The sequence below is a fragment of the Mesoplodon densirostris genome, chromosome 13 (assembly GCF_025265405.1).
Source record: "Mesoplodon densirostris isolate mMesDen1 chromosome 13, mMesDen1 primary haplotype, whole genome shotgun sequence".
Classification (NCBI taxonomy): Eukaryota; Metazoa; Chordata; class Mammalia; order Artiodactyla; family Ziphiidae; genus Mesoplodon; species Mesoplodon densirostris.
This window is the reverse complement of record NC_082673.1, coordinates 90,116,037-90,137,026: the sequence shown is the minus strand read 5'-3', so window position 1 is coordinate 90,137,026 and position 20,990 is coordinate 90,116,037. Positions and strand designations below refer to the sequence as shown.

The 20,990-nt window shown below is 46.2% G+C and overlaps 1 protein-coding gene across 6 annotated transcripts in view; it reads left to right on the top strand.

The window, feature by feature from the left end:
* The window catches only part of PTK2 (protein tyrosine kinase 2), a 250,824-nt gene that overhangs the window by 200,622 nt on the left and 29,212 nt on the right, over positions 1 to 20,990 (top strand). For 4 of the 6 annotated variants that reach the window (XM_060115655.1, XM_060115653.1, XM_060115654.1 and 1 more), the window contains 4 exons: positions 12,155 to 12,266; positions 18,408 to 18,494; positions 19,977 to 20,114; positions 20,836 to 20,967. In XM_060115655.1, the coding sequence (XP_059971638.1) occupies positions 12,155 to 12,266; positions 18,408 to 18,494; positions 19,977 to 20,114; positions 20,836 to 20,967 (469 nt within the window). Of the gene's footprint in view, positions 1 to 11,475; positions 11,628 to 11,735; positions 11,756 to 12,154; positions 12,267 to 18,407; positions 18,495 to 19,976; positions 20,115 to 20,835; positions 20,968 to 20,990 lie in introns of those variants that run through there. The other 2 variants (XM_060115658.1, XM_060115659.1) reach the window with 2 other exon arrangements.

Sequence of the window (20,990 nt, the reverse complement as noted above, 5' to 3'; positions counted from 1 at the left end):
TTCTGTAGGCCTGCGGCACAGCTTAGGACCAGCATCTGGTCAGTGCTCACTTGTTGAACTAAAGTCTAGATTGAGACTTAATACTTTAATCAACAAGATATTTTAGTATAATACATAACCAACCAGCCAACGCCATGGTTTAATGTGCTGTTTCATGTTTGGGGTACTCCCCTGATTTTATTTGAGTTTTTTTATTTGCTATATTTTCGTCTTTTTTCATAAAAATTACCAAATGTCAGGGCCCAAAAGCCCCTGGCAGCTCCTCTGGCCCACCCCCCACCCCGTCCCCCAGCGCTCGAACCCTCTCAGCCTCGCCTACCCTCCGGCAGCGCCACCTGCCCGGCTGACGCGTTTCCTCCAAGGAGAATGTCTCCGGGAAGGAGCAGGGCCTTAGTGAGAAGAGGGAGGGACTCGTCCAGTCAGCAGCTGTTTTGCTAAGTGTCTCCTTTGTTCTAAGCTAGGTTCTGTGGGCCCAGCAGTGAGCAAAACACAGTCCTGCCCCCGGCGTTTGAACTCCGGCCAAGGAGGTGGGGGTCGGCACCGTTGGCCGCACGGTGACACCCCTGATGCTCCCCCTCCGGGCCCGCTTCCGGGGCCTCGCGCGTGACAGCCGGCCCCTCAGGTCTTTCAAGACAGCTTTCTTCAAGCTGGAGCTCTCCAGGTTCTTAATTCTCATGCAGCTCAGTTATACCTGCTGTCCCTGTTGGAGCTGGTTTTCGAACATGCTTCATTTCGTGTTTTGCTCATAAATTTTTTTGTTCCTCCTTGACCTTTCCTCAGCATCTGACAGATTCTGTCCGTGAAACCCCCCCTCTGATACCAGTTCCACCTGCCCTCCTCCCCAGCACGTTCTTCCCTGTTACTCTGGGTATCCGCCGGCTTCTCTCCACAGCCTCCTCCCCTCCCCTCAGTACTTCTCCTTGGTTGGTTGTCTTAACTGTTCCTGTGGCTTCGCTCCCCACCTCCGTCTGTCTTTAGCTTCAGTCCTGCCTTTTCTCACGAGTCCCAGACCTGTGTCTTCAGTTGGAGGACATCGTGTTTATCCTGAAGCAAAGCCATTACCGTCTCCTCTGGCCCCTCAGCTCGTGTGGGTTACAGTGGGGCCTTTGTCTCCACCTGCATCTGGGAGCCGTCAGTAACTCCTTGCCCGCCTGTGCCAGCTGGCCAGCTGGAGCAGCCTCAGCTCAGTGTCTTCAGACCCACCCCCTCCTCCCAGCTCTCCTCACCGCCCTGCCCCCGCCCCCCGCCCACATACTTCATCAGTCAGTCTTACTGACTGTCGAAGTGGGAGAGTAACTCCCTCGCTCAAGACAACTTTCAGTGGGTTCCTGGCACCCTCTGTGTTAGTTTGAGGCTTCCAGAGTAGCATTTAAGGCTCCTTGAGTTACGGCCAGTGTCTTTCCATCCCTTTCTCACACTGTGGCCAAACTAACCACATGCCTCCGCCAGGAAGGCCTCCTTCTGCACCTGCTGAAATCAGCCCTACTGTCTTCCTCAGCCTCTTTCCCTGCTCTGCCCGTGGGCTGTCCAGAACTCTTGCTTCTTCTGGCCATGCTCGCCCTGTGGGCCGCAGATGGCTGCATCCCGGTCCAGTCAGCTCCACAAACACGGAGCACCACGTAGCTGGGCCTGGTGCTGGTCACTGGGCAAGAGAACCAAACACTTTTCCTGCCCTCGAGGAGCTCACAGTCTAGTACGTCTCATCCCCTACTAGACTGAAGCTCCTTGAGGACAGGGATCGTCATACTCACCTCGGTGTTGCCCACACCCCCAGGCCAGGAGCTGGACCCAGTGAGGACCAGATAGCTGCTGAGTTCATGCTTAGCTCACACAAAACTCATGCTGACACTGGCTGGAGGACTGTTGCATTAAGGTGGAGTAGCTCCATAAACTGTCCCAGGTGAAGTCTTAGCACTAAATATAATTATTTTATACACACACACATATAAAAACATCCTGTACCTATTTATAGATGCTTTCTTTTGAACAGTTAGTACAGATTATTGACCATTAGTTTGTTCTGTCTGTTTTGTATTAGTCAGAAATGGAGTTTAACTTTGTATTGGGAACATGTAGAATATGGCTACCAAATAAGCCAAATAAAATGTAACTTTATAATATACTAGCTGCTTGGACATCTATATGTAACAGTGTATCACAAGTAATTAAATATGTTCTTTATTGAGTTTTTAAAAATTTTTATTATATCCAAGATTCTAACAAAGTAATAAATTTTGGATAGCCCTTACCCCAGGGCACCTAAAAATGTTCCCAAATCCCATTCTCCTTGTCTATCTAAAGAGAAAATGCTGCAAATACACTCAGTTTATCGTGGGCTCCACTCATCTTTGGCTGGACCACGTCTTGTTTCTGCTGTATCGTAAGTTAAGAAAAGTGGCTCTCGGTGATTTGTTAGGCAGAGGGTTGTGCTGGGATGGGTCAGTCTCTGCGACCACAGGGCCTGTCCTCCTGCCATCCTGTGTCCTTATTCACAGATGTGCCTCATTGAGGAGAATGAGATTAACCTCTGGGCAGCCTAGTAGCAAGTGTGAGAAATTCCTCAATAGGAAATTTCTCATAACATGAGCTCTAGCATTTCGTACTGGGTGACTGACAGGTTATAAGAGTGCACTAACTACTTTTGGAATGAAAAGTCATTTAATCCCTAGCTAGTCAGTGAATTCTTTGGTAGATACTGTGACGAGGAGACCACAGTAAAACCTCTCGAGTATTTGCCCCTGTGGAGTTGCTGTTCAAAGACAGCGTTTCCCAGCACTGCTCTGCGGCATTGTGCCATTATAGGACAAGATGGTCAGTTTTATCTCAGGGAAAAAGTTTAAGTTAACGTGTGGCTTCTTGAATCCCTTTTAGACAAATGAGGGTAATAAATAAAATTATTGATTTAAATTTTGTACCCTAATTTTTGTATTTTTCTAACTTTTTATTGACATGCAAAGATGTGAATATATAAACATGCCAAGAAGTAAACAGCTCACTGAATTTTCACAAATTGGGCCCATTCCTGTAACCAGCATCTAGAGCAAGAAAACAGCACTGCCTTCACCCCAGAGACCCACGAGAGGCCCCTTTTCCAATTACTGTTCCCCCTCCAGGGATAACCACTCACCATAGACTGGTTCTGCCTGGTTTTGAACTTCGTGTAGACGCTATAATTCAGTGTGTACTTTTTTGGTTATGGTTTATTTTGCTCAAATCACCCATGTTACTCAGGTAGTTGGACTTCACTGTTGTTGCTGTATGTGTCCCATTTGTGCATATACCATAGTTTATCCCTTCGACTATTGGTGGAAATTCAGATACTTTCCATCTTGGGGCTCTCAAGACTGCTGCTGTAGGGACATAACAGAAGTGTCATTGGGTGAGCACGTGTACAAGAATGTCTGGTGGATGCGTATTCAGGCGTCCGCAGGTGTGCGCGGCTTTAACTTTGTGTACTGATGGCGCCTGTTTTCCAAAGTGGATGCACCAATGCAGTGTCCCCCAGCAGTGATGAAAGCTCCTGTTGCTCCAGCCATAGTTTTTTTTTTTTTTTTATTGCGGTACGCGGGCCTCCCACTGCTATGGCCCCTCCCACTGCGGAGCACAGGCTCCGGACGCGCAGGCTCAGCAGCCGTGGCCCACGGGCCCAGCTGCTCCGCGGCACGTGGGATCTTCCCGGACTGGGACACGAATCCGCGTCCCCGGCGCATCAGCAGGCGGACTCTCAACCACTGTGCCACCAGGGAAGCCCCAGCCATAGTTTTTTAAAAACCTTTGGAAATTGATCCTTGTTTCTAAGCAAGCCATTTTCACTTATGAAGAGTAGGCTAAAGAAAGAAAAAATGACGTAAGTGGTATATAAACAATTGACCTGAGGTTTTCTATTCTAAAGATCACTGACTTAGTAAGTGTCTGCCTGGAAGGCCCTCTGACCCTGGGCGCTTCAGGAGGCCCTTTAGACCAGCACCATGCTCACCAGGAGCCAGTCTCCATCCTCCGCCGTCAACCTTAGAAATTACAGCCTTGAGAACCAGCGCTGACTGAGTGCTTTCTGTCGCCACACCTGTGCCGTGAACTTTCACACATTATTTCTTCTGAATCCTCACGGTCCTGGGAGATGTAGGTAATATTGTCATCATCAGTTTACAAATGAGGAAACAGAAACTGAGGTTAGGCAGTTGAGCGCTGGGGTCACAGAGCTGGGATTCAAGGCAAGCTCACCCGAGTCCAGGACACAAGCTGTCAACTGTCACGCTCTGCACTTTGCTTGAGCCATGGCTAGACGTTAGCAAGTGCTCTGATTACGATTTCGACTAGTGGGCAAGTTGTTAATATTGTTTAGTTAAAAAGGAAAAAGAAGAAAGAAAAGGGAAAAAAAACATACTGTTACAAGGAATTCCTGCAGCTGGTTCTCTTACATTTGCTTGAGTGTCAACCAGAGAAAGTCCCCCAACAGAATGGCAGCATCTCTGGCTTCGGCACAGAGGGCCCCCACCCATGGGTTTTGATGGGCGACATAGTTTCCACGTGTTATCACTGTTTCGTTGTCACATCTTGAGTGTGTCGCATTTGGCTGCTGTGGCCCTCTGTAATCCCAGGGTTAGTGGCAAGCAGTTGTGGAAGTTTTCGGTGAGGCTGAGTCTCTCCAGGGGTACTTGAGGCAGCTAGAGGCAAGCCACGCCAGCGTGCATTGGCCGGCGTCCGCACTTGCCTGCTGTGTACTTGTCCTGTACCCGTAATACATAGCCTTGTCTCCAGCTTGGGTCTGGGGGGAGTTGTGGATGTTGTTTGTTTGTTATTATTACCTGATATCGTCATGTTTGCTTCTTAACTTTATCATACAAAACTGGCCGTTGAGAATCTGTTTGACCTAAGTTGACCTTCGGTGAGTGACTTAGCCTCCCTGGGAGAGCAGAATCACAAATCCTACCTGTCCTCTAGTTTTCAGGATTAAATAAAATCATCTAAAATGCATTTAGTTTTCATGCTTGTGGTGGGTACACACACTTGGTGGCTACTCTGGTAGTAGCAGTAAAAACAAAGCTTTTTCTGAAGATCCGCAAAGGACCTGGAGGTCTTAGGTACAGAAAATGATCAGTTACTGTTTAAAAAAAAACTGGTTCTTCAAATGTAAAAGGGGTAGCTATTATTATCCCGATACCAAAATGCAAGGCACATCTTTTTGACATTTTGTAGATGTCTTATGGACATCTTGTACAGGTTTTTTTTTTTTTTTTGAGTCCTTTTTGATTCTTCATTTATCCTAAAATGTGAACTCTAGATTAAAAACTCTAGATTTGATTAATAACATGAGGTTACTTGTGCTTCTTCGCCTTGCTTTTAAAGTGGTTTTGTATCTGCTCCCCAAATTCCTTTCGAAGGTGGTGTCTGAATTCCTCCTTAGTCATCATATCGGCATTTTCTTTCTCACTGCCGTCCTGTTGGGTCTTGGTGTCATCTAGAAGAGTAACCTGTTTCTCAATTACCCCTGTATTTACATCTTAAAATGTTTGTTTGGTTTGGGACCTTAGTCTTCCTGGTAATAAAAAGTAAATAGTAAATCTAAATTTCATGGGAATTTAATGTAAAATTTAAATTGTTTCCACTAAAATTTATGTCATGACTGTTTCTTACCTGCGGGTAGCTCTTGCCCTTCATTGGACTCCCCCGCACACAGATGTTCAGACCTTTACAGGTGTATCTCTACTTTAGCTTCACCTCCAGAATTTGGTTTTATGTGAAGTAAACAAATTTCCGGTGAGATTTAAACTTAAATTTCATAAAAATTAGTCCTTTGTACTTACATGGCTTCATAGGTCATTTTCACGTGACTACCTTACTGATTTCACAATAATTCTTAAGGGTGAGATACTGTTGCCCTTTTCACTTAAGGAACCTGAGGCTCAGAAAAACCCTATGACTTGCATGGATTGTGCAGCTAACAAAGGGTGGATCCAAGACCCTGGGCCCTTTTCTCCGAAGTCCAGGACCACTGCTTTTCTCGGTCTCTTTACTACCGTACGCCCCTCCGCACTGAATGGGTTGCTGGCTGCCTCCACCCTCTGTACTTCCCCGCACTCTGCTCACTTCCCCTCCCTTGTCTTATTTGTAAGAGAGGACTTCGACTAGATGAAGTTCACACCTCAGCTCTCATCCACATATTTACTATTTGAAGGTCGCCCTCAGAACCCACAGTGAAATCCTCGGACTCATCCGGTAGCTGCTGTAATTCCTTCCCTTCAGTCCTGTTTCTGGCACCATTTTCCTTCTCTCTCCAGTTGTTCTTCATTCCCCTTCCCTAAATTTTGTCTCCAGGGTTATGATCCCTGAAAACACGGGGGAAGAGTGGAGTAGACGTGAATGTCCTCCCCTCTGGACAGTGAAGGACCAGGGGCTGTAGGTGGCCCGTCCCTCTTCAGGTTACAGAGGGACGTGGCGGCAAGGTTGATGCAGGGATGCGGGGAACGAGTGGAGCAGCGCTGGCTCCGTCTCAGCCCAGTCTCCGGGCACCTGAGCGTAGATGGGAGGGAGCGGCAGCCCCCGTGGCAGCGGGTTGGTTCTCAGTGAAGAGAGTTTGGCGCTGAGAAGCCACTGGCTTACCTTCTGCGCCTCTTCCCCTCAACCCCCCCAAATTTGCATTTTAGAAATACCTTTTGCATTATCTTTTTAGTGATTGCTCCAAGTATTACATTATACATCTTTAACTTTGCACCATCTACTTAGAGTTAATAATTGTAGTTCACTTAAAATGTGGAAACTTCATTTACCACTACCTTTGTCCTTTTTGTTCTAGATGTCATGTATATTATATTCATATATGACAGTAACCTCATAAAATAAGATTACACTTCGTGTTTTTAATAGCATTTTGAGGAAAGTAAGGGGAACATCTTTTATATTTAACCCCATACAGTGCTCTTTATTCTTTCCTAAAGATCTTTCTTCCACTTGGTTTTCCCATCTGTCTGAAGAACTTCTTTAACATTTCTTGTGGTGTGGGCCTGTTGATTAGTTTTGGGTTTGTTTTTTTTTTTTTTAAATCTGAAAATGAATTAAACTTCATTACACTGGATATAGAACTCTGAGTTGACAGCATTTTTCTTTTTCTTTTTTTTCTTTCTTTCATCACCTTAAAGCTTTCTTTCATTTCTTTCATTCTGGCCTCTGTTATTTCTAATGAGAAGTCACTGGCCTTTTAAATTATTACTCTTCTGTATGTAATGTGTCATTTTTTTCTGTCTTCTTCCATGATTTTATCTTTGGTTTTCAGCAGTTTATAACTAGGATGTGCTTGGGTGTGGTTTTGTTGTCTTGATCATATTTGGGCTTCACTGAACCTCTTGAATCTGTAAATGTATGTCCTTGACCATTATTTCTTCAGATATTTTTTCCGCTCCATTTTCTCTCTTCTAAAACTCCAGTTCCATGTATGTTAAATCTTTTGATAGTGTCCTTCAGGTTCCAGGGGCTCTGTTCTTTTTCTGTTTTCCCCCCAGTCTTTTTTCTCTAAGTTCTTCAGATTGGATAATTTTTATTGATTTATCTTCAATTTTCCTGACTCTTCTCTCATGTCCATCCCACTGATCATCCAATCCTGTGGAGATTTTATTTCAGATATTTTATTTTTCATTAGGAATTTTCATTTGGCTCTTTTTTATACCTTTTGTTTCTCGGCTGGCATTTCCTATCTTTTCATTAACTGTGACCAAATTTTCCTTTATGTCCTTGAATATAATAATAGCTCTTCAAAGTCCTTGCTTGCTAATTACAACTTCTGAGTCACCATTGGAGTCAGCTTCCTTTAGATTTCTTTTCCTCTTGAGAGTGGATTACATTTTAATGTTTATTTGTACATCAAGTGATTTTAGATTATGTCGTGGACATTGTGACTGATAGGTTGCAGAAACTCTGGATTCAGTATTATTCCTCTGAAGAGTGGTTGGTTGGTTGGTTGGTTTGTTGGTTGGTTGGTTGGTTGGTTGGTTGGTTTTAGCAGGCAGCTAACTTGGCAGGTCTCACATTGCAAACTCCCTCCATTCTGTGAGCTCGAATCCCGATTCAGCTGAGTTCAGCCTCAGCTGGGCTGCCTGGAGCCTGCCCTATATGTGCATAGTACAAGGGTCAGCTAGTGATTCAGGCAGAATTTGTACTCAGAATTTGAGGTACCCCTCCCTGGCTCTCTTCTTCCTGGGATTTCCCCCCTCACTTTCCACCAGCTGTGGTGACCCAAATTCAGTCCTCTGGCTCTTCAAACCAGTAAGACTGGGGCTGGCTTTCTGGCTAGTGGCCGTTAAACTGGGGACTCACCCAGTGCCGTTCCCTTCCTCCTAGTGGCAGCTCCCTCCAGAGCCTAACTGCTTTGTGCTGTCACCAGGCTGTTTCTTCTGTCCTAGTCCGTAGTTGCTATCTGCAAGAGGATTGGTCAAATAGGAGCTTCTCGAACTTGCCAGAAATACAAAGAGGTCACCATTCTAAAGTAAGGTTTTAGTAGAAATCACTTTTTCTCAAATAATTTTGATATGTGTAACACCATAACCAAACAAAAGTGCGTTATTTCCTGCAGTTTGAGATACATAATAAGTAAAGAGAGATGCAGTTTTTTTGTATTCGTGAAGCGAGATGTTCGGTCTGCTGTGCGTGTTTATTATAAGAGAAGAAGGAGGGAGGCGTGTGCTGCAACACTGGTCACTGCCCACTGCAGAGGTGCAGTCCCAGCTTTGTCTCAAGCCTTGTTTTCTGCAAAGATACCAAGGGGGGTTGTTGAAGGGTCAGCTCCATTCCTTTGTGGTGAGGCAATGTTGGGTACTTAGAAGAGATCGTGTTTCAAAGCTGGCATTCCCATGAACTTGCCAAAACAAGCCATTTCCCTCGTGGCTCTTTTTTTCGTCGAGTTTCTTGCTGCTCTTTCTCTGGATGTTTTTCAAATTAGCCTAAGTAGCTATGAATCCAGACTGATTTTCTGTCCAAAGCAAATTTTGTGATGTCATCATAAAATTATTATGTTTAGGTGATCAAAGTCCAATCTTTTTTTAAAAAGTTTTTCAAGCATAGAAGAAACGTAGTTTCGAAGAAAAGAATAGTATTACTATAATCATTCTCAGGAAGAATGCTACAGAAATGAAATAGATTTTAAAAAAAACAAGGCAGGTAAAAGTACAGAACTAGATAGCATTTACTTAAAAGTCTTACTGGTTTTTTTCACCGACTTTATTTCTCCATGCTAACAGTGGACAGGACAGGCAGTATCCTTCTCATTTATGGAGGAGGACACAAGTTGAAATGGGCCCAGCTGCCCAGCTCAGTGAAGGTGCTGCTCATAGCTGGTGCCCTTTCTGCTGGGACAGCGGGAACAGCTGGTCACCCACTTGGACTGATCACCCCCGTCCACTCTAAATCTTGTCTGTGTTGGAGATTTGCTTCCGAATCTTAGCTTGGTACTGGAAACGAAGACACTATTAGACCACTTTATTGCTCTCCATGAAAATACCTTAGAAGTAAAATCACATCTTGTTGCTCCAGAACGGAAATTTAATGAGACCTCTCCATACCAGCTTGCGGAGCCCGGGAGACCAGGTTTCACAGGGAGTGCCACAGGCCGAGAAAAGTCGACGCGTGCTTGCAAGTTTTTATGTCCTTTACTGTGAAATGATTACTTTGATGACTTTTTCTCCTAAAGTGAGGGAAATAGTGATAAAAAATAAAACTACCATTAAATAAATACTCCTTTCCCCTCTTCCCAATTCTCTTCCTAGATGGGGCTCATGGATAAACAAAGAATGATTCTTACATGTTCTAACGTTTGTTAAATGAGAAGTCTTATGAGCTCTTATAGTTTCGTCTCTGGTGAGTTTGAGACTTAGAAACCACCATCCCAGGAAGAAGCATGAGGGCTCCTTGCCAGTTCACATTAGGCAGCTAAAAGCTTTCAAACAGAATGTATTGCTACTAAAAATACTTGGACTTTGGGAAAATATGTTTAAATTTGACCTCCTTGACACTCTGCACATTCCAGTTTTTTTGCTCTGGGTTCCTCAGCAGCTGTAAAGAGGAAAGTTCAGAACTGTCTTCATGGGCACTCTTACTCCATCTATGGAAGAGCCTCCCCACTGTAAAAACAGATACTTCATGAGTTATTTATATTCTGCACCACTCTGAGCCACAAATTCTGGTTTCTCCGAAGCGTCTTGACATGTTAGTTTTTGGTTTGACACTGAGGAGCTCGCTCCCCGGTTACCCCTGCGTCCCGTGTTCAGTGGTGGCAGGTGAGGAAGGGCCGAGGGGGAGGATTCAGACAGTGAGTCAGTGGGTCAGAGAACAGTGAGTGTGGGCGGAGGATCAGGGCAGGTGGAGCCCGAGAGGGTCTCCTTATGCAGGGGCCCTCCCGTGACCTATTTGGAGGTGTTTGCGGGGAGCAGTAACCTTCAGGTGAGGGTGGCCCAGCTCACAAAACAGCCCATGTGAAATAAATTGCCTTCGTGAGACCTATTTAAAATAGAGTTCCATTGCCTTAAAGAACATGTCACGCTTGGCCTTCTCATAGCTTGCCTTTATTTTAATGATTTGAAGAAGTTAGAAATAAGGACAATTTTTTTTACTTGATTTTTTTTCCTGATGGTTATGGACTTTTCAGTTGTTTAAAACTACGCAATTTTTGGAAATTCTGACTTGGAGTCTGTTACTTGTTTTGAGGGCCAGGTGATTGAGAGCGGGGCGCTGAAAAGCTCCTAATCGGAGGCAGCCCTCTCTCAGGCCAGGGGTCCGTCTGAACCCCTGCTCCCAGCGGCCACCCTCCCGGCAGCCTGCACCCGTCCCCCTGTGAGGCACGGGGAGGTGGTGACCGGTCTTCCTCACCAGCCAGCGCACGTGCTCGGCTGATGGTGGCTTCATTCTCCTGTCATCACTAAGGCAGACTGTGGTCCAGGGTCTGTGCTAGTTCTGGGCGCGTGGAAAGGGGCAGCTCTCAGCCCAGTGTGGGCAGAGGCCAAGCAAACAGGCTGTCGCACGCACTTGACCTGTGAATCGTGGGACCTGGGGCCAGGTTCCTGACAGCGCTGGCTCGGCGAGCGTCGGCCAGCCTCGAGGGTGCCGCCAGAGCCTGCACTGTTGTTAAAGTGTTGGGATGTTTTCTCAACCGTGATCGTCTAGATGCAGTGAGAAGAAAAACGAAATCATATTTTGAGGAGGGGGTTGCTTTTCTCTAAAGTGCTGATGTGGTCATGGAGGGAAACGTTCCCTTTCCTTAAAAACAAAACAGAACTCCCATCTGTAGTAAGGGCTTGCTGACTCAGGGCAGTTACAAGTTGAATTCTGTGTGTCCTCTGCTGCTGTAAATTGCATGAGTGCAGCTGCGTGAGAAACAGCCTGCCCTCGCCTCCAGGCAGCAGGAATGTCTCCTGGAAACAGTCGAGCCGGATTCCCAGATTAGAAAGAAAGGCTCTGGGGCCGCTGACCTCACTCTCTCATGAGCTGCTGGCGCTGGGAGGTTCTCTGCTGCCCTCCACCCGGAGGCTGGGACTGGGAAGCCCCAGGACGCGGCGGCAGGGAGGCGGGCGGGCGGGCAGCAGAGGGCGGTGGCCGCCCCTGCGATGGCCCAGAGCCCAGGTGCGGAGCCCTGAGCAGCCCGGCGGGTAAGTAGCCGCGTGACCCGGTGCGGAGTTGCCAGTTTCAAGCCGGCAGGAGTTTCAGAAGTGCTTGTAGATACTGTTGCATTTCCTTCCTTCCTGATGAGGCAAAGTGCCGGTTAAAGTGAAAGTTGGTAGGAGGTCGTGAGCAGTGAGGGGAGCGTTGGGCCGCATGGCTGTTTGGTCGGTTGCTGTGCTGATGTGGTGGCACCGTGAGGGCTGGGTCTGTGCTGTGTGGGGCGCTGCTCGGGATTTGCTCAGGGAAACTCTGCTGCTCAAAGGAAACCGGCGTCCAGACCATCCCTCCTGGCCCCGCCTTGGTTTCCCAGCTCCTCCTGTGTTGCCAGCTGCCCCTCCCTTACCTGAGGCTGTGCCCCTTGCATCAAGGCCATTCTGGAATCCTTTTGTGAAGTTAGAAACCCGATCCTCTTTCCCGCGGGGCTCCTCGGTCCGTCGGGGTGGGGTGGGGTGGGGTGTGGTGTGTGCGAGCTCCCCGGTGTCAGCTCCCCTTACCTACTGTGTTGTCTCCCTAGCACCATCCTGGAGGAAGAGAAGGTCCAGCAAGAAGAACGGATGAGGATGGAGTCCAGACGGCAGGTCACAGTGTCCTGGGACTCCGGAGGGTCCGACGAAGCTCCACCCAAGGTAGCAAAGGCCCCCACCCCATCTCTGGCATCATGCCTACTAACTTTTGAGGTTTATGCTGTAGGCAGCCGCCGTCTGTGGGGAGAAAACCAAATAGGGGGTTATTCTAAGAGGAATCACTGCAACTTCTGTTCCCTGTTCGCCCCGCTGCATACCACCCCAACGTGCACCCGTTTCCCTAATTTGCGCTGCAGCTCTGAGCTGTTCGGAATCATGAGTGATTCGATTAGGCCTGACCTTCCAATCTCCCCCCCACTGCCCCCATCATCAGACTTAAGTGAGCACGCCTGGCTCGGGGAGGTTTCTCTCTGCTGGTGTCAGGGACCTTTCTGATGATCAGATAGACTATAACCAAGCCGAGAACGCTTTACGTTTTGCTTTATTTTGAAAGGAGTCAGCTTCCACCTGACCCGGTCCCTTTTGGGTTTTGTTTTGTTTTGCTGAGAACCTGGTGCACATTTTCTGCCTTTTTCTCATCTGTGGCCGGTGGCTGGGGTGTCAGCGTGGGGAGGTCTGCCAGCAGCATCCCAGCCCTGCCCTCCATCCTCCGGGCCTTCTGCAGGTGGCCAGAGCCTTCCCCTCTTGCTCAGCTGGGCTGGAGCTGGACACAGTTGGCCCTTAAACACTCTCCTCAGATTAGGATTCTTTGTTCTCCTTTTGCTTTTGACAGGATGGTATTTTCACACAGTGGCTTACTTGCCATGAATAATCCAGTTCAGATCATTTTCTGGATGGTGAATAGATAATAGGCTTTTTTGCAGTTAATAGTTACCTGCTGCTTGATATTTGATTAGCTAAAAATATATTAAAGGAACTCTGACAATTCTTTACTTCATTTTCTTTTTGAAAAATGCTCAGAAATCTGTTAACAAAAAGTGCTATTTAAATCTTGTACCCATTTTTTTTTTTATCATGATGCCTGAAATCTGTTTTCTCGGCCATTGTTTTAAACTATTACAGTAAATATTATTACACATTGAAAGTGAACACAGGTGACTGACCCGGTTCCTCAGAATTTTAGAGGTGAAGGGTTCTGTAGTCTGGCTTCCTCCACCAGTGGGAAAACTGAGGCCCAGAGAAGGAGGAGGGCCTGTGGTCCGTCCTGTCGGTGTTACTGTGAGCTGCTTCGTGCTGAGACCACGGCAGTTCTCTGTCTCTCCTCGTGTCACAACAACAATGAAGTCCCTAGCTACCCACCGGAAAGCTGTGCACCCCAGCGTCTGCGGCCTCCACCTTGTATACACGGGTTTGCCTGTTTCCTCACTAACTACTGTGGAAGGGTCCAGCACTGGAGAGTCTTGACGTTAATTTCTCAGGCCTGGAAACCAAGTGGATCTGTTCACAGGTGGCTCTGATGACCAGGTGGATTACCTGCCTGTTCCCAGCCTCCCTTTCCTCATCTGTGAAGTGAGGGTACTAGTGTTCCCCACCTCTTAGGGCTGTTGAAGACCAAATGAGGTAATGCATTCACAGCACTTGTTTTAGTCACAGGAGTGTAAGGAACGCTACATAGTTGGTGATCAGCACAAATGATGTGCTAATGCTGTGCACAGCATTCCCCTAAAACTCACAGAATTAACCCTTTCCATCTAAACATGATTATGTATCTCAATCTGTATGATTTTTAATAATTTTCATGTGGCTGAGTTTTGAAGGCTATGATATTAAGTTCATGGGCGGAGATGGAGGTGGTTAGGCTTCTTTGTTTACAGAACAAAGGTGAGTTCTGCTTAAATTTTTAAATATCCTCACATTTCTTTCTTTAGGATGTTTTCAACATGTATATTTTGAGGCTCTTTTCTGTAGTCAGAGATGGTTCTACCCTTCAGAATGGGTCAGCAGACTGTACCCCGCTGCCTGTTTCTGTTGATGAACGTTTTATTGCATGAACTGCCCCCTTGGCTTCTGTGTTGTCCATGGCTGGGTACCCCCTACACAGACGGACTTGAGTGGTTCCGTTACAGTATGGCTCAAAGAGATTAAGATATTTACTCTTTGGGAATTCCCTGGCGGTCCAGTGGTTAGGACTCCACGCTTTCACTGCTGAGGGTGCAGGTTCAATCCCTGGTCAGGGAACTAAGATCCCACAAGCTGCACGGCGCGACCAAATAAATATTTACTCTTTGATCCCCAAATTAAAAGGTTGGCAGCCCCCAGATTTAAAAAAAATTTTTTTTTAATTAATTAATTTATTTTTGGCTGCATTGGTCTTCGTTGCTGTGTGCGGGCTTTCTCTAGTTGCGGCGAGTGGGGGCTGCTCTTCTTTGCGGTGTGCAGGCTTCTCATTGCGGTGGCTTCTTGTTGTGGAGCACGGGCTCTAGGCGCATGGGCTTCAATAGATGCGGCATGTGGGCTCAGTAGTTGTGGCTCGCGGGCTCTAGAGCGCAGGCTCAGTAGTTGTGGCACACGGGCTTAGTTGCTCCGCAACACGTGGGATCCTCCCAGACAAGGGCTCGAACCCGTGTCGCCTGCATTGGCAGGTGGATTCTTAACCACTGGGCCACCAGGGAAGTCCCCAGATTAAAATTTTAATGGGTAGAGGGAATTCGCTGGCAGTCCAGTGGTTAGGACTCAGGTCTTCCATTGCCAAGGGCCCAGGTTCAACCTCTGGTCAGGGAACTGAGACCCCACTAAGATCCCACAAGCCACACAGTGCAGCCAAAAAAAAAAAAAAAATTTTAATGGGTAGAAGGTCACCTACATTAGTATATATATGCAGATGCTGGATGTTTTCATTTCTAATAATGTAAATATTGATAGATATATTCCAGGTAAGTAAAGGCTCGTGGAGTCCACATTAATTTCTGAGAATGTAAAGGGGTCCTGAGAATAGCTGCCTCAGCATAGTGTTTCTCAGCCCTGATCAGACCCAGCATTCCATTTATATAAAAAATATTTTATAATGCCCCATTTACTAATCCTGAAATAAAATACATAGGTTATAAAATGACTTAATAATTTCAAGATACCAATACAGCCAAGAGACTGTGAACTGTACAAGAGAAATAAAAGTAACTTCTAATAGCATTATGCACACACCTGTATAAAATACTTCAGTATAATTACGTTGGGAGGTGTGGTGGAGGAGCCAGGTGCTCGCACCTGTGTGTGGTAGGCTTGCCCTGAATACAGCAGCTACACACGCAGACCCTGCAGCCACGACTGACTATGGATCTCATTCGTCTTGATGATGTGATTTTCTAGAAGGGTGAAAAATCTTGGTAAAGTTCAAATGAAACAAAGTAAAATTGTCCATCTGTATTTACAGTAGTTGCTCTTCTGGAAAGTTCAGTGTCTGATAAACTATGCAAAATATCATTTGTGTTTGTATGTCAGATGGAGTTGGTTCTCGGTTCAGACTACAGGGCTCCTGTTGTTGTTTTACCTGTGTAAGGTGGACAAAGATCTGAACGTGGCACAGGCCCTGCTGTTCAGCCCCGCTGTCCCTCCCACCTGCCTGCCACCCTCAGTGCCGGGCCCTGCAGGCAGCAGGAGCGCCCTCTCAGTACCCTAGGCCCCCACTGGGGGCACTGCCATCCAGCTGAGGACCACGAGAGTAGGATGTGTTGGGTTTTCCTTTTTCTTCCTCCTCACTTGGGAGGCTTTCGACAAAAACTCCCCCAGCTCCATCGTTTGCTTCATGAAAATCCAAGTTTCTGTCTTTGAGGAGGAGATGCAGTCAGCCTGCTAAACCTTGTACTTAGTAGCAGGTGACACATCTGGATACCTCAGCCCAGCTCAGCTCGTTCCATCTTTGTGGCAGCCCTGTCCCCACTTCATTGTTGAGGCACAGTGGGCAAGTTGCCCTGGCCCGGCACTGGCCATTTCCTGGCCTGCCCTCTTGGCCGCCACGCTGAGTCCGTACTTGCAGAGAAGGAAAACAGAACTGTCAGCAGTGCGTCCATGCTCTCCACTGCGGGTGGCTAACAGAGTTCCATTTTGTGGTATTCTTGGTGCAGTAGTTTCGTCTTCTGTAAGACATGTTTTCATATTTTTATCTTTTATCTTTATTTTGAAATGGAACCTTACAAGTGTTACCGTTTGCTACCCATGTAAGTATTTGAGCCACTGGAGGATGTTCTGTGGAGATTTTGCCGTTCTTTGATCGTTCCTTTTGTAATTCCCCTTTTATTTGGTGAGTCGCAGTGTGCTTGTCATAGAGTAGCAGCACAGCACAGCCGACTCTGGAGGCGGGCAGTTCTGCCATTACCAGCTGTGCAGCCTATTCGCATAGCGTGACCTCTCTGAGCTTCTGTTTTATCCTCTGTAAAATGGGGTGATAATACTTCTTAGTACCATTGCTCTCAGACTTCTCAGATTGTACATACAACACCTAGCTCTACACGTAGGACACATTGAGTAAAAGTTCTGTTTTGTTTTGTTTGAGTAAGAGTTTTTCTTTTTGCCTGTGTTACTTACCTGCCACCTCCACAATGTAAGCCAGCAGACACAGCTGTCCACCCGTCAGACAGCCGTGAATACTGTCCTGATTCCTGGGTCTGCGCCCTCTATACCTGGACTCCAGGAAGCCTTTGCCATACGACCACTGTAATGCATACATATTAACACACACCTTTAAAACGGCTGTTGCCACTGAAATGTCAGAGTACAGAGATAGTCAAACATTTTTACCTCTTTTTAACCACTTGTTCAAATGAACCTTTAAAAATATAAATCTGAAGGGTAGTCCCTAGGACTTCATGGAACAGAATTGCCACCCTAGCACACAAGCAAAGCCCGTGACTCTGCCTTCATGCCCTTCCCTCTTTCGGGGGGTCTTGGGGATCTATCTTCACATTTAGTTAAGTTTGGAGTAGACTGCGCCTGGGGGCTGAAATGCGATAGGGCTAAAGGGGTGGGGGAGCCTTCCCACCCTCAGAGGCTTAACAGGCCCGCACAGCAGGGCGGGAGCAAGTGCAGGGGTAGCTGCAGTCCACGTGCTCGGAGGAGAGCAGGGGATATGCTTCTGTGTCAGGAGGGAGAGGGAGGGGTGACCCAGGAGACCCGGGACAGGAGGCAGCACGCATTCCAGGCAGAGGGGGGTGACACTGTTTCGAGACTCAGACTCTCTCAGAACTTAGCCAAAGCGAAGTGTGTGTTCATCCAGGACCATCTGTGTCCACAGGAAAGCGACACGAGCACTGAGGCGTTTTCCTTCCTCCCCTGGGCTCGCTGGGCCCCAAGTCTGTTTCCTTCAGTTCTGGTCTTTATTCACCTGGAGGGCCCTGAGTTTCCACTTTGTTAAATCCCTCAGGTTTAGGAGACTTCATTGACTTCATCTTCCATTTCAGACTAGACCGTTCTTTTTGCTCTGAACTTTGAATTCACATGTCAAATAGTGAGGATTTTAGAGCTGGAAGTGACTTCAGGGTCCCTCCAAGTCAACCCAGTTCTATAGATGAGGAAATAGTATCTGGCTGGTTCACCCACGTGCTCCCAGCCGGTGAGGAGCAGAGAGGAAAGCCTCCAGGTCTGCGTTTCCGTGATGCTGAATGGTATTGAGCATCTTCTTGTGTGCTTATTGGCCATTGGTATGTCTTCTTTGGGTCTACTCAGATCTTTTGCTCACTGTTTACTTAGATTATTTGTCACTTTCTTGTTGAAGTTATAAGAGTTCTTTGTATATTCTGGATATGAATCTTTTCAGATAGATGATTTGCAGATACTTTCTTCCATTCATGGGTTGTCTTTTCACTTTCTTGATGTTGTCATTTGCAATACAAAACTTTTAATTTTGATGAAGTCCAGTTTATCGTTTCTTTTCTTTTGTAGACTGAGTTTTTGGCGTCCTAAGAAAGCACGGCCTAACTCAGGGTCACAAAGATTTACTCCTGTGTTTTCTTCTAAGAGCTTTATCGTTTTAGCTCTCACGTTTAGAAATACGATCCATGTTGAGTTAACTTCTATGTATGTTGTGAGGAAGGGGTCCAGCTTCATTTTTCGCATGTGGATATCCTGTTGTCCCAGCATTATTTGTTGAAAAGACTGTTACCCCCATGGAAATGTCTTCACACGCTTTATCATTCTTTCCATCTAAGCTCTTATAGAAAGTTATCTTTTTCTATTCTTTTTAATAAAATGCAGATTTACCAAAATAATCAGAATACTTATTCATGTGATGCTCTGTTGATTTGTTCACAGCCCAGCAGACCTGGTTATCCTAGTCCGAGGTCCAGCGAAGGGTTTCATCCCAGCCCACAGCACATGGTACAGACCAATCACTACCAGGTATACCGTTCATTACCGTTATAAGATGTGTTATTTTATTCTTCAGCACGTTTGGGGGCTGGGGAAGTATATATTATATATATATTATAAATTAAAACATTCATTTTTTTCTTCGACCAAAAATGAATGATTCTCTCCCAAGCCCCACGTTTCCTTACCTTGTAAATATAAACAGCTATGGGACATTTCCTGGAGGCCTTTTCAGCTTGAAATGCTCATTTGATCCTTTCACATCATCGGTGTCATATAGAAAACGGCCTTAGATCATTTGAAATCTCTTTGTTCTGAAAATTCCTAGAAGTTCTCTGGCAGTGATATATCCCTTCTGACCAAAAATAGTCACTGGTACAGCATTTTATGTTTAGTAGAGTTTTTTATTAAAATATTTTCATTCAAATAAACTGTGAGAACTACCTGTACATCTTATTTGAAAGTTTAGTAATTACATATTGTCAGTATGGAATTTTGGTATAAATCAATGCCTAGAGACCTAACAAATGCATGAAATCTTTGTTGAAGGGAATGTGGAAATATGGATTTGGCTGTGCTTTATCTCATTTAAAAAGTAGCTCGCAACCCTGGCTGCCCAGTACCAGCCTAATGAGTTAGGGAAACAGATACTGATTCCTTGTCTCTCTTTCTCTTGATTGAGGGAAAACCATGTAAAGAAATTCCTCTCACTTTCCTTCCGCCTTGAAATTTTTCTCCGTGTCCACCTAAATGTTTTTCTCTGCCTTCGTGATCAATGTTAGACTGTGAAGGCCTGCCTTCTCTCACCATCCACCCTGGTTCACTAGAGGACAAGCATTTGGGGGTTTTGTTTGTTCTTTGCTGGTGGAGTAGTAGTGAGTTGGGCAGGAAAGGGACTTGTAGAGAGATGGCTTAACCATGTTTATGGCCCATTGCTTTTACATCCGAGGATGGTCTGCTCTCAGCACTGTAATAAGTGTAAAATTCCAAAGTGAAGAATTTCTGGTTTCCTAGCGTCTATTTGCATTAGCTATCTCCTGTGGCCATAACAGACAGCCTTTCTTGAGGCTGCAGTTGAGAGTCCGTTTCCTTGCCTTTACCGGCTTCTAGAGGCACCTGCATTCCTTGGCTCATGGCCCCTTCCTCCACTTCAAAGCCCAACTATCTCTCTTGACTGTTCTTCAGTAGCCACACCCCCTTTCTCTCCCCTCTGCTTCCCTCTTGCATTTTTAGGGACCCTTATGATCACGTTGGGTCCACTCAGATTGTCCAAGATAATCTCCCTACCTAATGATTCCTAATTTATAATCACATGTGCACAGTCCCTTTGGAATGTAAGCTACCACATTCACGCAGGTTCCAGGGATTAGGGCGTGGACAAGCTTGAGGAGCCGTTATTCTGCTGCCACGTTATTCTCTATAACCTCAGTTACTTCCTTTCGCGTGGAAAGCAGAACTGTGCAGAAGTCGTACTGCGCCAGACCGTGACCTGGCCGCTTCACTCACCTGCAGGTCTCTGGCTACCCTGGCTCACATGGAATCACAGCCGTGGCTGGCAGCATCTACCCAGGTCAGGCATCTCTTTTGGACCAAACGGATTCGTGGAATCACAGACCACAGGAGATACCGATGTGGCAGCCCAATGTGGAGGTAAATTGGATGTTCTTCGGCTTTGCTTTGTTAACTGATGAGGCTGTGCCCAAGGTACAGGATTTCTAAATCCTAAGATTTCTCAGTTTAGATGCCCTCATTCTAAGATCAAATGCTCTCTGGGTCTGTGAATCTTCTTCGCTAAACGGTGGAGAGATGCTACCATCATTAGCCCATTCATTTGAAAAACAGAGCCCTACATGAGGCCAAGGAACAAACAGCCTCCAGCTCTGCAGATCATGTTAATTTTTACTAAATTTTCTTGGTAAAACCAAGAACCACTCCTATAATATTAAAAATCATTACTTTGAATCCAAGAACATCTGTAGTTGTCCGCTCTTCAAGCTCTTTTCCTTGGAGTACACATGCTTTATACTCTGTAATATGTGTGTGTCGTATTTAATCCTCCTCCCATTATTTTACTTCCAGATTGTTTCCACTTTTTCACTCTCTAACTAATGATGCATTCTCTGCCTCATATCTTGGATTACTTCTTTAGAGTAGGTCCCTGCAAGTGAACCATTGTATGCTTTTTAAAGCTGTTTCACACACGTTAACTTGTAACCCTCAGAAAAGTTGCTCCCGCCGGCAGAGTAGAAGAGACCCTACTTCCACCACACCTGCTATTTTGCTTAATTGTTTTTTGGAAAGACACACAGAAAAAAAAGTAAGAGCCTCATACACAGACTTCTGAGAGTGGACCTTTTAACTCCTCTTCCAGGACTCTGCAACACTGGACCTGCGTGGCATCGGGCAGGTGTTGCCGACACACCTGATGGAGGAGCGGCTGATCCGGCAGCAGCAGGAGATGGAAGAGGATCAGCGCTGGCTGGAGAAGGAGGAGAGGTTTCTGGTAACTGAGTCTCAGAAAGTTCT